This window comes from Homarus americanus, unplaced genomic scaffold (genome assembly GCF_018991925.1).
Source record: "Homarus americanus isolate GMGI-L3 unplaced genomic scaffold, GMGI_Hamer_2.0 scaffold3993, whole genome shotgun sequence".
Classification (NCBI taxonomy): domain Eukaryota; kingdom Metazoa; phylum Arthropoda; class Malacostraca; order Decapoda; family Nephropidae; genus Homarus; species Homarus americanus.
Window position 1 is genome coordinate 39936 of NW_024752884.1, and position 18739 is coordinate 58674.

The 18739-nt window shown below is 39.6% G+C and overlaps 1 protein-coding gene across 1 annotated transcript; it reads left to right on the forward strand.

The window, feature by feature from the left end:
• The first annotated feature begins 2288 nt into the window (after positions 1 to 2288).
• LOC121855213 (signal transducing adapter molecule 2-like) lies at positions 2289 to 18538 on the forward strand. The gene is given in 16 exon segments (XM_042350077.1): positions 2289 to 2412; positions 5809 to 5913; positions 5916 to 5965; positions 6171 to 6284; positions 6980 to 7126; positions 7676 to 7739; positions 7742 to 7903; positions 7906 to 7965; positions 10854 to 10970; positions 11636 to 11725; positions 11728 to 11823; positions 12660 to 12778; positions 13157 to 13276; positions 15382 to 15617; positions 16536 to 16689; positions 17057 to 18538. Coding segments are annotated over 16 exon segments (1875 nt in total). The 5' UTR covers positions 2289 to 2369; the 3' UTR covers positions 17255 to 18538.
• The last annotated feature ends 201 nt before the right edge of the window (positions 18539 to 18739 follow it).

Genomic DNA, 18739 nt, shown 5'->3' on the forward strand with positions numbered 1-18739 from the left:
GAAGGTTTGTAGCTATTCCTTGAACATACACACACACACACCTCCTACACATACACACACCCACACACACACACACGCCTCCTACACACACAAACACACACACACACACACACCTACACACACACACTCCTCCTACACACACACACACACACACACACAATACACGCCAAATCCACCCTACACAGGCTATACGCACACACACACACAGGAAGTGAGCCGTCATTCATACACACCGCTATCAGAAGAGTATTCAGTATTCAGCTCCAATATACACGAGTTGTATAGAATACTGTCGAGATAAAACAAATACATTTTAACCCACCCAATATTGTGGCTTTGTGTGTGTGTGTGTGTGTATGTGTGGTTTTATATTGACTTAACTTTAGTTTAACCTAGTTTAATCTGACTTAACTTAACCTGACTAATATGTAGAGTACTTGAGAGTATTATCAGAGATGCCGCAATGGAATATCTAATACGAAACAATCTTTTAAAGGATTGCCAACACTGTTTTATGCCGGGGCGCTCCTGTTTAACACAATTGCTCAAGGTATTGGATATTTGGACCCATATTCTAGAACGGGGTGGTAATATCGACAATATTTACCTAGGTTTTGCCAAGGCTTTCGACAGTGTACCCCACGAAAGGCTGAAAATCAAACTGGAAGGGTACGGGATTCGGGGAAATGTCCTAGCGTGGATAGAAGACTTTCTACATGACCGCAAGCAGTGTGTGGTGATTAATGGCACGAAATCATCATCGTACCTGTCACAAGCGGGGTACCACAGGACAGTGTATTGGGCCGCTGTTTGTTTGTTTCATAAATGACATGCCTGACGTTGTACACTCCTCCATCAAATGTTTGCCGATGACGCCAAGTTATTTCGGGAAATCAAGAACCAAGCGGACTGTGAAGAGCTGCAGAAGGACCTCTGTGGGCTCCAGAATGGTCGAAGAATGGCTGCCGAGATTCAATGTCACGAAGTGTAAGGATGCACCTGGGGCGTACCAACGGTAAGGAGGCGTATCATATGTCCCAATGGGATGAAGAAACTGCACTAGTTGAGACTGAATGTGAGAAGGACCTAGGAGTGTATGTTGACAATGAGCTGAAGTTCTCGGGCCATTGCGAGAAGAAGGTAAATCAGGCAAATAAATTGTGGGTCTTATAAGAAGGTCGTTCAGACATCTAGACAGTCCGTCCTTGTAACGATCTTCAGAGTGAAGTGCTTCCCCATCTGGAGTACTGTCACCCGTCTGGTCCCCAGATATGCTAGGGACTGTCAGTTGGTTGAAAATGTTCAAGGAGGGCCACCAGACTGGTGCCTGCACTACGATTCCTCAGCTACCCTGAGAGATTGGAGCGCCTGAACTTGTCCAGCTTATACTACAGACGGGCAGGGGACCTAACTGGGGTGTATAAGCATCTCAAGGGGCACTACTCAGTTGAGTGTCCTTACTTGGAGCTGGCGGACGCTCGCCCACAAGGGGTCACAGCTCAAGGTTGAAGAAGCCACAAGTCCAGAAAACTGTGAGGGGTAACTTTTTCGGAGTGAGAGTTGTGAACTGTTGAAACAATCTGCCAGAGAGTGTTGTGACGGCACCGAGTGTGGTGTTTCAAGACCAGACTTGACCAACACTGGAGCAGGTTCAGGTACATTCAGGAGCCGGTACATGCCCAGTACTTGCCAACAGTGCGTGACAGAGACGTGACCGATCACCCAAGCGGCTAACGAGCCGATCAGTGGCGAAGAGGATAAAAGTAAAAGTAAACGCTGGACCATTGATAATTATTATATTATTATTATTATTATTATTATTATTATTATTAGTAGTAGTAGTAGTAGTAGTAGTAGTATTATTATTATTTGTATTATTATTATTATTATTATTATTATTATTATTATTATTTAAAGAGATAGTAACATAACATCATATGGTGTTATAGGCCTTTAAAATAATCATAGTATTATAAATTTAATAATAAAATAATAAACTACTATTAAATAATTAAAAAGAAAATAATAGAACGATTTATTATGATTATTTATTTATTTTCTTATCCATTTCGGCAAAATGATTCTATAATTGTTCGATTCTCCATCTCTCGACTTTAACTTAGAATAAAAATAAAATATACCACTAATAGAAACATTTAACATAACGAATATAAAATAAAAAAATACAATTAATTTATCTTATTTAATTATGCTGTTAAAAAGTTAATAAAAGTTTACGAATAATTATATATAAAAGAAAATATTATACTAATCCACATGAAGGGAATCGGACTCAGCCATGCACCTTAGTCACTTGACCACGGGAGAAGCTGAACAAATATCTGACATTTTAGTGAATTTCCTCAAAAATGGGGATATTCTCCGCCGCTACGCCATTCGACCAGGTTGTGGGTAAGTTAGGGATTATATATAACCAGTATGACGTTATAGACATATGATATAAGCTGTGGAGAAGCGGGTAATTATGTGAGGTGAGGGAAATGTCTTGGGTGTTGTGACAGGTAATTACAAGACATTTGGTTTGGTTAGGTTAGGTTATTGTTTTTTGGTTATATTATGTGATTATTTATAGTGGAAGACTAGTTATTGTGGGTAATTATTGGGAATTATCATATATGTGGTGTTATTTACGTGTGTGTGTCATTATCATGTGATGGTCTGTTTTAAGTAATTATTCTATGATTATCAATGATTATTAGTCATTTATGATTATTTATAACGATAATTTATGATAATGATTCGTTTTTATGCCATAATGGAATTTTTTATAACTGAATTGGGATTTAATTAATTTTTATTATGATTTATTGTATTTTCATATTTTTAATTACCTAACGTAAACTAACCTAACCTAAACTAACCTATATTTTAATTATTGTTGGTTATTTATTAATATACGACTGAGTTGCCAAAATTTTCCTTATTATTGTTGTTTCTGTAAATCTAAATTAGGTTGGGTTAAGGTTAGGTTAGGTTAGGTTAGAGTGTGTTTTGGTTAGGTGAAATTAGATTAGGTTGTGCGTTATATTCAGGGGTGATAATTGCTATATTTTCCAGAACGAACGACTGGCAATTGACACTAAAAAACAAAATAATATCATATTTTTGTGTACGTGCGACTGGTAACCCCAAGGCAGTGACGACACCGGGGGAGGGGCTGCAGTTTCCCATAATCTCCATCAGTCCCCAAAAAGCCACCCCAGGCCCCCTAAATAATAAAGTTTTTCAGAATAACCTTCCTCCCCCAAATAAAATAATTATCAAAACCTAACGATTCCACCACAGAACAGAAGTCTCCCACCACTAACAGCAAACACACGCCATAAGACCGTTTAGGTACGACGTTATAGAGCAAAATTTATCATCTAGTAAATTATTCAACGTCTGGGCAGCTCTATATCGCATTTAAAGTTTCCATATTAATTTCTACATAATTATAATCCACGACTGTCGCGGTAGGATTTCTGCGGAGTATTTATAATTACTTACTTAACTGAATCAGTTTAGAGACCATACACATCTTTATATAGCCATTTAAACAAAAACCAATTATTATAGATGGATTCACTACAGGATTAATTTATTTATGAATGCTATTAGCTCTTGGGTCAATATATAAGACTATAGACAAAATAAGGTACTGAATTTGTGTTTGAATTCAATACTCAATCGTTTATAGTTTATATGGTATTAGAATATTTCCCTGATAACGTCTACACTAATACAAGCTGTTTAGTGTGGCATTCTGATTCTATTTTCTATATGTGTGTTACTGTTCAGGTAGACATTATTCCTTGTATGTTTGTATCTATATAAACTAGTGTGCATCAGCGTGACTTTGCCAGTTAAGTCTGCAGCATGTGAACACAGTTTTACCTGCCTACGACTGACAGAAACTTGAGGAACAGCAGTAGTGGTGGCAGAACAAGTTATGTGTTGTATCTATAAATTCACAAAGAGCCAAGAATCTGAATGTTGAAGACACCGAAGAATCACGCTGCTATAACTTCTGTTTTTAGTTGTCCTGAGTCTTTCATCTGAGAGTAAATATATTAAGTTCTTGCTGCATATAAATTATTTCTAATTTCTTCTTCTTCATTATTTTGATGACTTGCATATTGATCTAATTTCATTTTGTATATATTGTTTTTATTCTTTATTAGGTACAGTAAGTAAAACAACTATCTGTGTATACTTTGTGGGAAACAGTATTAGACCAGGGATGATAAATATTGGTATAGGTTGTACCTCTCTAGTCCGGCATTCTGTGGTCCGGTAACTCCCGTGGCCTGGAACGACTTTAGTTTGCCCATGGAGAAAATTAATTTGAGTCTCGTACTTTCGATGTTTGGCTAAATTTTGCCTTATTTACCCTACTTTTTGGGCGAATTACTACCTGCAATAAAGCAACATCCTAATAAACCAACGAAAATAACACAAAGTTAAATCAAAACTAAAAACAACACAGAAAAGTTCTTATGTTGTACAGCTTCAGCTAGAGTTGAACCTGATGACTTGGCAACTTTGTCATCCAAGTAAAAACACACACAACAACATTGGCTGTCCTTATGTTTTCAACTTTACCACCACTGGTGGGTAGAATTTTTGTTTTAAATTCAGAAACATTAATTAAAATATATATGAACAGTAAATAAGTGTTGCTTTTATATTCTTATGTAGAGTAATGACGATATGTTTACACATGTCGACTTGCTACTTCCATTGTTCCATTTATTAACACAAAATAACATTACTTCAAACAACCATATTAATTTTACTACAGCTACAACCAGGGTCTTATTTTCTTCAGTTTTATATGTAGAACCAATCAGTCACTGGTTTTGTAAACATTAACGAAAACAACGACGTCTCGTGTGTTTTAATATTCTACGTATTATTAATGAATTGTATCGTTCATTTTGCACACATAAACATTAATTCAATCAAAAAGACATTTAATAATAAACAATAATGAATCATTTGTACATAGAGAAATGACGCTGTTTACACAATTGTGCACGCCTTCAACGCTGGCGGTCAGCTCAACCATTTAAATTTAAGCTCACGAAATTTTAAATTATGAGTGGTTTTTTTGTGTCCAAATAAAAAACGTTGAATTAAAAACTTGCAAAATTTGAGAACCTACTGTACAACATTTAACCCTTCAATATGTCTTCAAAGTGACCGTGAAGCAGTGAAAGTGGTGCTAGTGCTTCCAAGCGTAAGCACAAGTCACTATCTATCCAGGAAAATGGTGAATTTCCATGGTCCGGAAATTTCTTTGGTCCGGCACCGGTCAGGTCCCGAGGTTGCCGGACTAGAGAGGTACAACCTGTATGTGAAGGCTGTCACTAGTCACACGTCAACTTTGGGAGCATACCGACCCCCACCTGCACAGATAGTTGTTTTAACTACTATACTATTGCATGGTTTGTCAATCTTATATAAAGTGTGAATAAATGCATCTTTAGAAACTTGCTATTTTTATTAATATGTAATACACATTGTAAGTAGAAAGTGTTCCTCTACAAACTCACCTTGGAAACAAGTCCCCTAGCCCCCTCTTCCAACCAAAATTGCTACCCCTAAGCTCCTCCTGTATAGAAATTCTGTAGCCCGTGCTGCCCCAAGGTAAACACCCCACCACATCAAACCGCTAACTCTCGGTGTATTTTCCAGACCCTTCGACTGGTGACCCCAAGGCAAATTAAACAATACCGTCATTTATTATTGTGAGCTTGGCCCGGTGACCGCATCAAACTCGCTAAACCTCGGTGTATTTTCCAGATCGTGCAACTAGCGAGAAACAACACTCCGATGACTGGAGTCAGATAATGGACATATGCGATAAGGTCAAAGAAAGTACTGTGGGCCCCAAAGATTGCCTTAAGGCCCCTCTAGACTAGCCTCGACCAACCCCAGAATTGTCCTTCAGGCGATAACGGTAAGTGTTGATGTTCCTTCTAGCGAGGTTGGTGTTAGAGTGAGACTTCCTTATAATGGAGTCTTATCTCTTCGTATAGTTCATTAAATAGAGGTTTTATATCTAACGGACCCTCGATATAATGGAATTTCCTCTCCATACAGTTCATTAAATCGAGGTTCCGCTATATCAGACCAACATCACAGGCTTTGTTTACTGTTTGCAGCTCCTCGATGCCTGTATCAGCAACTGTGGCCGCAAGTTCCTGCTAGAGGTCGCAAGCAGAGACTTTGAGCAAGAGTTACGCAAGCACATGACCAGCCCTCGTACACATCACAAGGTTAGTATGGGGTCAACTGGGGTCAGGGGTCACAAATACACCCTGATATTACCCACCCATACACACCCTGATTACCCCTCATACACATTCTGATTACCCCCTGGGACACATGACTTAAGGCTACATAACTACCAGTGTCACTTTGTACCCACTGGTGATACATAATGGGCGTGTCTCATCGTCCATTAGTCACCTCAGCCAGCGTAAACATGAGTAACGATACACTCGATTCATTGCTATTCGAATTTCACTCTTCCTATAGACTTCAGGCGATTTACAACTTCCCGATATAAAACCTCCCGATTTGCACCTTCCCGATAAAACCTCCCATTTACACCTTCCGATATAAAACCTCCGGTTTAAAAACTTTTCTATATGAGGAACTCCAGGTTGTAATCCACTAAGTATCGAAATAGAAAATGGAGGAAAATGCCCAGGTAGGAATGTGTGACATACATTAATATTTTCAGAAAACTCACCCACTGCACAGTCGGCCTAAGATGCATCGACCTCACCCTGGCTTTCAAACTGGCAATTTTACCTGACAGTACCTGGTAAATTAAGGCTCTGTGTGTAATGGTGATTGTAAGTCTCCTAAACTAAGGCTCTGTGTATAATGGTCATTGTAAGCTCCCTCAAATGTGAAACAATTTACCATACAATCTTCATCATTTCCTCCTCACAATCATCACCAGTTCTCTCAGGTTTCAGAAAGACTGCGGCAAAGCTTAAAGAAATGGGCCGAGGGTGACTTCAAGGGCGACCCACAGCTTAGTCTCATTCCAGCGCTCTACGCCAAGCTTAAGCAGGAGGGTTATGACTTCAACGTCCACTCGGAATCGGTAAAATATCTCGGTGTGCGTTTGTTTACGAGTAGGTCCGTCGAGGGTAGAGTTTCCTTAGGGGTTGACTGATAGCTTGTTCGGTTCACCTGATGATTTGGCACCACAGTTTATTTAACTTATTTAAACATCCTAATGCTATGTGGGAGGGTTAGGTTAGGTTTGGCTATGTTAGATTAGATTAGGTTTGGCTATGTTAGGTTAGATTTGGCTATGTTAGGTTAGATTTGGCTATGTTAGGTTAGGTTTGGCTATGTTAGGTTAGATTTGGCTATGTTAGGTTAGATTTGGTTATGTTAAATTAGGTTTGGTTATGTTAAATTTGGTTAGGTTTGGTTTGGCTATGTTAAATTAGGTTAGGTTTGGCTATGTTTGGTTACTCAATGTTGTGTTGGATTAGGTTAGCTCCCTAGTTTATTTCATTTGATTAAACACCAAAATTCAGCAATGACCAGAATGATTTTGAATGAGTGTGTTTACTATGTTTCGGCCCCAAACTGTATTTCCTTACTGTATTACAGCTAACTCCATTTCTCTACTGTATTTCAGCCGAAGAAAACTCCACCAAAATACAGTACTGACCCCAATGTAGTTGAGAGTAAACAAGAGGACGATATAGCAGGGCCATACAGCTGTCACTCCAGGACAACGGGACCACCAAGACCCCCCCCGGCTCCCAGTCCTCGTCCCGGCCAGCCTCCACCGGCCTCTATTCCTCGGCCTCGGCTGCCCTCTCCGGCGATGTGGATCCCTCGGCCGCAAAGGAGACTCAGAAGGCCGGCGTCACGACTTTGAGGCGGTCGAGGATAACGAGCTGACTTTTAAGGCCGGAGAAATAGGTTAGGTTATTTGATTGATAGATCCGTATTTCTATTGATTATTTACTTATTTCTTGGTTTTTTTACTTATTTGATTTTTTTTTAAGTTGATCTCGGACTGATTTAAGAGAACGGCCGAACCCGGAAAAGAAATCGTCGTAGAAATTATTTTGTCATCACTGTGTGTAGAGATATGTCCTGAATCACATACTTAAAACCACCATTAATTCACTTTTGGGGGAAATTATTTTTAACAAGGGTTTAGAATTAGAACCGTTGATGGCTGTGTTTGTTTTAGGTCAAATGAGAAGCTTTCATGGCTCTGTGGTTGTTTTAGGCGCCATCAATATAAGTTTCCCCTGTTGCAACTGTTGAACCTGTGTCCCCTGTTGCAACTGTTGAACCTAAGGGATGAGTTTTATCAAGTCCATTTGAATTGTTCTTCTCAGTACAGATTTGTCGATCTTTCTGATAAATTGTTCCTTGAAGAGAGAGATATAGGAATGGCTGTTGTCTCATATGTAAAGTAGAAAGCCATATCATTATTCTCTCTTGGTGCTGAGGCAAGACATCGCACGAATTAAACTGATGGGTCCGTTTGAATCTCCCGCTTGTGTACTTTAATTCCAGGTTGATTGTCTGTACACACTATCTGACTTCTGTTTTTTGTTGCATCACTCCCAGGTTGATTATCCATACCACGTTGTACCCCAAGGCTCACCCTCTCGGTTTCATCGCAGTTGATACCGTCGCTATCAGTAGCCGTCAAACCAGTAGCTAGAGATCCAAATTCAGGACTCCATTGGTTCCAGATGTACAATTTATTTAATGGATTGTGCATCAGAGACCAGTCTAGGATATTTTTTTTCATGTCTTTCATATACTGTTCCTGTCTACCTATCCCAAACTCCTTCTGGTGACAGCTTGTAGTGCGTTGTCTGCCCATCAGTACATTGTGAACTGCTGCAGGAGTGTGTATAGTGTGCACCCACTCTTGCCGAATACTTTCCGTCGTTCCTCTATCTCTGGTGAGGCTCCCGAGGCTTTTCAAAGACTTAATCATAACTTATTAGGTCAAGAGATCAGTCCAATATCCAGCCCAAAGCCTCTCACTCCTTCCTACTGTATAATAACCATCCTCAAAATTACTTATACAGCTTCTGCATCATTTAGAGAGAGGAACACTTTCAACATAACTGATGTGTCCTGTTGCAGCTGAGTGATTAAGTTATCCACAGCTACCAAATGATCCTCCCAGAGTGTTAGTCTCTTTTGATATGATCCATCGTTGGCTTACAGTTTCATGTTGTTCATTTGATCATTGGAAATAGCATGTAACTTTACCCACTGGTGAGGTTTGGGCCTTGTCTGAAAGTTAACTATGCTGTCTCTACTCATCTGATGATTGCCCTTCAGTCTGTTAACTCATAGTGTTGACAATATTATTCACTTCATGCCCCCTTCACACACACACACCCCTTCACACACACCCCTCACACACACACCCCTTCACACACACCCCTTCACACACACACCCTCACACACACACCCCTTCACACACCTTCACACACACCCCTTCACACACACACCCCTTCACACACACACCCCTCCACACACACACCCCTCACACACACACCCTCACACACACACACCCTCACACACACACCCCTCACACACACACACCCCTCACACACCACCCCTTCACACACACCCCCTCACACACACACCCCTTACACACACACCACAAATCCTGATAAAAAACAAAGATAATTCCTCGGTATTTTATTAAGTATTTCACTAACAAAGAAACAACAATGGTTATAAACTTGACTTAACACACACCATTAATTGAGTTTTCTTATAGTCTCCCCTAATTCACTTGACTGAAAATAGAAAACGTGGCCTTGTAAAAAATATTCCTCCATAGGTAATTAATAAGGTTTTTTTTAATATATGTGATTTATGACATTTCACCGCTTGATGCTGTTATGATTTCTATGGGAATTTTGGCTTCTCCTACAGGGCTATTATACTGTACTTGAAATTGACCTGAATATGTAAATATGCAATTATTCATTCTCTTTCATTCATTCTTTCTTCACTTATCCATTCATTCATTCTTGAGTCTTCATTCACTGGGTATTCTTTCATTTTCTCTCTTCATTCATACAGTTTTTAAATATCAAGGGTTCATTAGATGTTAAACCCCCATCTAATGAACTATATAGAGATGAAAGTCCATTATATCGGTGTCTGTTAGATGTTAAACCTCCATCTAATGAACTATATAGAGATGAAAGTCTATTATATCAAGGGTCAGTTAGATGTGAAACCTCCATCTAACGAACCATATGGAGGAAGAATTCAATATATCGAGGTCTCACTGTATAAAATGTACACTCGCTCCATAAATCTATCTTTACTTGAGGTGATCGGTGAATTCCAGAGTGAGCCTCACGACTCCTGTTGTCTCGATAGTGTTGTCAAAGCTTTCGTTTATTGTCATATTGTCTAACACAGAATCGTAAAGATGCTTTTTGAAGCGTGTGTAAATAATGAGTAACTTTTGTCCTCTAATTCGAATACAATTTAGGTAGTGTACTTGTACTCTTAAGAACATTTTATCATATTGTACTCTTAAGTATATTTTTTTGGTATTGCTTGTACTCTAACTTAATCACAGTACTGTACTCTAACCTAACCTGGCCTAACCAAACCTAACCTACCCTACCCTGACCTAACCCAACCCAACCCAACCTGCCCAAACCTAACCAAACCTAACCTGGCCGAACCAAACCTAACCTACCCTGACCTAACCTAACCTACCCTGACCTAACCTAACCCAACCCAACCCAACCTGCCCAAACCTAACCAAACCTAAAAACTAAATCCTGGTTCTATATTTACAGTCGTGGTACAGGACAGCAGCGATCCCAATTGGTGGAAGGGGACCAATCACAGAGGAGAGGGTCTCTTCCCCGCAAATTTCGTCACCTTAGACTTGGCACCCGATCCTGAGCCCTCTTGTGAGTGTGTGTGTGTGTGGCTACCTTATACGACTGTGGCGCGGCGGTGTGGCTACCTTATACGACTGTGTGCGCGTGTGTGGCTACCTTATACGACTGTGCTGCGTGTGTGGCTACCTTATACGACTGTGTCGGCGTGTGTGGCTACCTTATACGACTGTGTGTGTGGTACCTGGCGTGTGTGTGTGGCTACCTTATACGACTGTGTGCGATGTGGCTACCTTATACGACTGTGTGTGTGTGCGTGTGTACTTCTGATAATCACCACTTCAGCCTATCCCACCCTAATGCTAACCTAACTTAACCCTTCTGTCCAGGTAGCATAAGAGGGTGAAATAACCAAGGAGGTCTATTGCTATCTTTTTTTTGGGTTATATTAAGAAATACAAAATACAGTCTTTTTGTAGTGGTGAGGAACAGTACAGTATTTAGTCGGGGGTTAAATTACAGTAGTGTCTTAGGGTTACGTCAATGTCCAGATCGGAGAAATATTCGTAAATCATTTTTTGTGTAAATCTCGGGCACGTCAGGTCAGGTCCGGTCAGATGCTTTGGTTTGTAACGTGGCATGCGTGTAAACATATCCCGTTGGTACCGACAACGTGCGGATATCTTGTAAATCCAGACACCCACTTTGCAGCTACCCCTAATCTCCGTCTCACCCAGCAGGTATGGAGGGCGGCAAGAGGGTGTCGTTTTCTGAGAACGTGCAGGTGACGGAGGTAGAGGAGGCGGGGAGGGAGGAGGCAAAGACACCCCACAGGTCACCGGAGAGATCGACGAAGAGATAATCGATACACTCCTCCACGTCCTGCAACCCGATCCTACCGGCGAACGACCCGACCACCATATTGGCTTTGCTTGAAGGTCAGTACCGGGGTACGCGACGTAGCGTGGGTCGTTGTATCGTTTACTAGACGACCAGACGAGCTTTGGTTTATTTTGGGGCGACTTGGGAAATTTAACTGTTTTTATCTTCTAAAATGTATTCAAGTTTTGTTTAAATATTAATGTTAGTTAATTTTTGGTTTAGGTTTATCTGATTTTTTATTATTTCCATTTCTGTTATAGTGAATTACTGTATAATATAAACCTCAACACACACACACACACACACACACACACACTTAGTAACAGTAAGACACACACACACACACACACATACAAGTAACAGTAAACACACAACAACTATAGTAACAGTAAAACAACACACACACACACTATAGTAACATAAAAACACACACACACACACACACTTAAGAGTAAGAACACACACACACACTATAAAAGTAACACAACACACACACACACACCTAGTCAGTAAACACACACACACACACACACACACTATACAAAGTAACAGTAAACACACAACACACACACACACACACACTTGTAAGTAAACACACACACACACACACACTATACAAGTAACAGTAAGCACACACACACACACACACACACACTATAAGTACAGAAACCACACACACACACACACACACACTATAGTACATAAGCAACACACACACACACACACACACACTATACAAAGTAACAGTAAACGCAACACACACACACACACACACACAACAATTACAAAAACCATACACGACACCCAAACACAACACGAACCTAACAAGTATAAAAACACGAAGAGTTAATTAATTATATCGTTCTCGTTGACCCCCAGAGCAAGTCAACGCCATGGCCCCAACGACTGACTCGGAGCTCGAACAGATCGACAGGAAACACGCCCAGTTGGCTCGCCTCAGCACCGACCTTGTTGATGCTCTCGGCCTTTACCACCAGGTGAGTTATGGGGGTATTTAACCTAACCTAACTTGACCTAAACCTAGTCTAACTTAACCTAACTTGACCTAATCTATCTTGACCTAAACCTAACCTAACTTGACCTAATCTATCTTGACCTAAACCTAACCTAACTTGACCTAAATCTAGTCTAACTTAACCTAACTTGACCTAATCTATCTTGACCTAAACCTAATCTAACTTAACCTAAACCTAATCTAATCTAACCTAACTTGACCTAAACCTAATCTAACTTGACCTAAACCCAATCTAACCAACCCTAACCTAATCCAACCAGACCCCTAACCTACCTTAACCTAACCCACCCTAACCTAACCAAATCTATGGACAATAATATAGAAACATTTCTTTTTTTAGTTGATGCGAGATCTATCTCCTGGTCTGCCGGGTCACTACCACCTCATAAAGCCCCCAGGTCCCCAGTCTGCACCTGTACCTGGCTTCCCTCCATCAGCAGGACCTGGTCTCCCCCCACAGGTGTAGTACTGATTGTGTTTTATGACCTGACTCGGCCTAACCTAACCTGTGGCGACTTTTTACACACACAGGGCAATAGCATCACCATAATTGCAATTTGGTTTTATTATTTTGTGTATTTGTGTTGGAGTTTTACTAGTAACATATATATATACATTATTATTAGCTTAGAAATGCAGATATTACCTATTAAAACTAGTAAAAAAAAATGCATAATATCCCCATTATACAGCTCCTCCCCAACTTACGACCACCCGCACTTACGACCCGCCTCAGTCGTACCAAAATTTTGTCAAATTACGCATTTTCGAGTCCCGGCGTCGGTACACAGAAAATATTCTTTTGTAATTCACTTTAAAATGGCTGGTAAGCTTAAAAGTGAGAGTTTTGTGGTGATGAGAAGAAAAAGAGACACCTATTTTAGATTTTCTATGTATTATTTAAGCATTTTCGACTTACGACCTGGATTTGGGTCCCTAACCCCGTCATAAGTCGGGGAGGAGCTGTATATGAGTTTTTTTAATTCATACAAAATCACAGTTAACTACAAGATAAACTGTAGACAAACTTTGTATTTGTTAATGATCTTTGAATTATACTGTATACCTATGACAAAACCTCCTTATATCATGTGTACCATCAGTTTAGAGGCATTACAGTGTATCATGAGTAAGATACACTAATGATTCTTATACCGATGATAATCAATCTCTACCTTCTTATTAAACAATCATATAGTTCCTATTTATCTTACCTCGTACCCCAGAACTAAATAAACAACTAAGGCGATTCTATTGTTATTTAAATAGAATGTCCACGGCATTTGTGAGTATGCGTCAGAATCATAATTTGACTGACTTGATGAATTATCTTAGTTCCTCTTCACTAACATCCGTAGATAACATGGTTGTGTCATCCATTGATACTCATATTTCCTGTTGAATCTGATCACCTTCAAACCATTTTATTGTGTACTGTCGTGTTTGAGTTCCCAACCTCAGTCTTCTGCTTGTCACTGTACTGAGTGGTCTGTCTTCTTCCATACTCGTGCTACATAGTTTGTACGCTTAATCTTTTTACCCTAAACTGTTCTACATGGAGGAAGACGCTCGGATTACTATCATTAATGATTTCAATTGGATGCCGATGAATGATAGGTGCATTATTTTGCCTAAACAGACCAAATCTTCCATCATTCACACTGTTATCTCTCCTTCCCCATAGAGAGTACACACAAATGATTCGAATGACAAGATCACCTTAGACTTCTCCATGTCGTGTTTGCGTGAATGATGATGTGTAGTCTCATCCTGTCAAAGTATATATTGCTGGTAAGGCAGAGCAGATGGTCTCTCTAGGGCCTACATATCTACGAGAGTTGTTGCTGTCATCTAAACTGTGGTGGCACCTCTGTAAAGAAGGATCACTAATATATCTGTGTCATTTGCTCTAACATCATTTCCTTGATATGGTTCACAAATCGTGTGTCTGCTTCCTCATACTGACGGCCAAGTTCACAAACACTGATTCTCTTTTTAATTCAAATTTATAACACTTCTTCTAGTGCTAGATAGATATAATGACCATCTAACATTTCTTTGTATGTGTCCTTTTCCCATTCATCTGCAAGGAATTTGAAGAGTGGTGTATTGAATAGTCCAGATGACGGTGTTTGACTAAAGTTTTTTGGCCGTTTGTGTTCAGGGTCAGCAATAACAATGTTGACCTTAGTTGTACCACACATATGTCGTTCATTATCTTGTTCAAGTATCACACACACAGTCCACACGTCTAGCACGAACACACAACTTTGGCAGAAGGACTTAAGCCACCATGCCATAGGTAACAGGGAACCTGACAAAGATCTGATGAGAAACATTCAACCTATAACACAACTGTGGAAGATGGCCCAATGTTTACTTTCAAGTTTGTTTATAATTCCAGACTTTCCTGTTCTATTGACGAGGCTTAATTTCACCAGGTGTCAAGTTAATTAATTGTTAGTTAATGTTAAGTGATATAGTTCTAACCATAACCAGGTAATAATTAATTGAAATTTGACAGGTGTACAATACCCCATGTAATAATAAAGTAACATTTTGCAGGCATATGGTGCTCCTGGCCAGTTCATGCCCTATATGCCACACCCATCTCAAGCAGGTGTCGCGGGGCCACCAATGCCCTACCCAAATATGCTACCATCGACTATGCCCGGAGCAGCACCAGGCATGCCCCCTAACCTGGGCCAGCCTCTACATATCCCGGCTATGCCCGGACCTCAAGTGCCTATGGGTCAAACGATACCCCAACCCGGCGAGTACCCACAGATGCCACCAAATAGGTAAGGTTAGGTTAGGTTGTTGTGTTTTTGGTAGGTTAGGGTAGAGTTATGTTAGGTTAGGGTAGGATTTTTGTTAGGGTAGGCTAGGGTAGGATTAGATTAAGTTTATATTCACCAGGCCATGACCTCATTCCTCATCCCTATACATCTAATAACTTGACCTGACCCCATCTGACCTCCGAAGACGCGAATTATTCAAAAACGCTCTGGAGTTTTGCAGTTTATTTCCCTCGGTGACACCAACACACGTGGGTCATACACCTATCTTGATTTATTTGTGTATATCATCCAGGTGGGGATATAATACAGTACAGTAAGGTCGGGATATATCGCAACTACCAAAATTATAGAGATTTTCCTATACGGCTCCTCCCTGACTTACGACCACCCGGACAAACGACCGCCTCAGTCTTACCAAAATTTTGTCAAATTACATATTTTCGAGTCTCGACGTCAGTAATTGCTCTGTGTACTGACAAAATATTCATTTGTAATTCACTTTAAAATGGTTGGCAAGCTTAAAAGTGAGAGTTTGTGGTGCTGAGAAGAAAAAGAGACAACCATTTTAGATTTTCTATGTATTATTTAAGCATTTTTGACTTAGGACCTGGATTTGGGTCCCTAACCCCGTCATAAGTCGGGGAGGAGCTGTATATAGTGAACATCGTTGGACCCTATCTGGTGATATATCCCGACCCTACTGTACATGATATATTTCAGGTACAAGAGATTATTGATATATTTCACCCTGGAGAGCTTCAAACATTTGGATGGCTATATGAGTGATAACGGTTGGGTGTAAACGGAACTGTCTAGTATGGGCCAATAGTTACCATGTTCTTAACCTAACCTAACCCAATGCTAACCTAACTTAACCTAACCATTTCCTCCGTTCTTATGTTGTTCTTTATATTTCAGCCACGACGGATCGGCGGGTAATATCGTCCCCGGGTATGGCCATTTCCCACCAAGTCAGTATGGCCCATCGGCTCACCCCAGTGGCCCACCGGATCCTGCTAATGTCCCTCCGAATGTATACCCTGTTTGTCGTAAGGTCCAACAGCCTCTGCTATAGACCTTTGGAGTGTCTCTCTCTCTGTCTCTCTCTCAAGATTTTTTTATATATTTTCTCAACTCTCTATTTCTCTCTCTCTCATTATATCTTTACGACTGTCTCTCTCTCTCTCTGTATCTCTCTCTCTCTCGATATGGCTTTCAGATATTTAATTCCTTCTTCTCTTCAACCATCATCTGTGCTCTAACTATCAGATAGCCCAATGGTCACTTTCTGTACAGGGTGTGTCATAAGCATATTTCGCCTGAAGATTAGACACCCTTATGTAAATCTACTTTAAACCTAACTTAATGTACCACAACACCAACCTAACCTAACCCAACCAAACCCAAACCTAACCTATCCAACAGATCAAATATGCTAGGGTATTTGCCACAACGTAAACACAACTACCCTGAAGAGAAGGAAATGTGGTAGATGGGGCATTTTGTCTTCACCCCCTTTGGCTTCACCCCCTTTGTCTTCACCCCCTTTGGCTTCACCCCCTTTGGCTTCAGCTAGAGTAAAGTCAAATAGTAGGCCTTTCAACCTTACCTGCGGGGGGGATATATTTGTTAAGTGACAGGTAGAGATTTTTGTTTTTAGGCCTAAGGAGTAATTGTTTTTTTGTCTTATTAAGCGACAAGTTGATATTTTTCTAGGCCTAAGGAGTAATATTTTTGTCTGTTATTAAATGGCAAGTGGATATTATGTCTGTAGGCCTAAAGAGTAACATTTCAGTTATTAAACAAGTAGTCATTAGTATTGTTTCTATAGGCCTAGGGAGTAATATTTCACTCTTATTTAGACTACAATTAGACATTATGATTTATATAGGCCTACACAGTCATTTTCCTGTGTTATTATTTCTATAGGCCTAGGTAACAAACTCCTTCAGCTTGTGCTATCAATAAATACCAATTTGTATAGAACTAAATAATTTGTATATTGAAGGTGTATTGGTGATGTAATTTTAATAGCTTTCAGAGAGGGACAATGTTCGTGTGTAGTGTTTATAGTTACGGCCGTTCTAGTTGTTTATATAGATGTGTATGGGGGTTTAAAATTGCCATGAGCCAATTTATATAGATTTGTATTGGGTTAAGTCCCCCTTAGCTCATTGCTCTGTTAAGTCTCTAATGTGTATAGAGTATTTTCAAATGGATTAGTATAGTTATTTTGTCAATTTTATTTCATATTTATATTGGATTTCTCTTCTTTTCTTTAGTCATATACATTTTTGGGTTGAATTCGTTTTTTATATAAATTTTTGGGTTGAATTCGTTTTTTATATAAATTTTTGGGTTGAATTCAATTTCTTATATAAATTTTTGCGGTGAATTAATTTCTACAGTATTATGATTCTTGGATTGAATTCATTTTTTATATTATTTTTGGGGGTTGAATTCAATTTCTTATATACATTTTTGGCTTGAATTCAATTTGATTATATGATTTTTTTGATCGATAAATAATTTTATATTTGAGAAATGTTAAAAAACTTCATGTATTTCCCATTAATTTACAAGGAGACCAATTGACATATATTTTATAAGGCTTGTTCAGTATAATCTATACATACATTATATTATAGAACACTGACAGAAACTCTACTCAATGACCTATGTTTCCCTGAGGATAATGTCTCGGGTGCCCGTTCACAGCTGGGTGGACCAGGGGCACCTCGGGATTGAACCACTGCTTCTCAGGTTCCATAGGCTGGGCACTCCTAGTTGACCCAGGTGTCCATTGGTACAGGATTTTTGGTTTATTATTTATCCATGCAGCGAAACCTCTATTTAATGGACTATATAGAGATGAAAGTCCATTATATCAAGGGTCCGTTAGATGTGAAACCTCCATCTAACGAACTATATAGAGATGAAAGTCCATTATATCAAGGGTCCGTTAGATGTGAAACCTCCATCTAATGAACTATATAGAGATGAAAGTCCATTATATCAAGGGTCCGTTAGATGTGAAACCTCCATCTAATGAACTATATAGAGATGAAAGTCCATTATATCAAGGGTCCGTTAGATGTGAAACCTCCATCTAATGAACTATA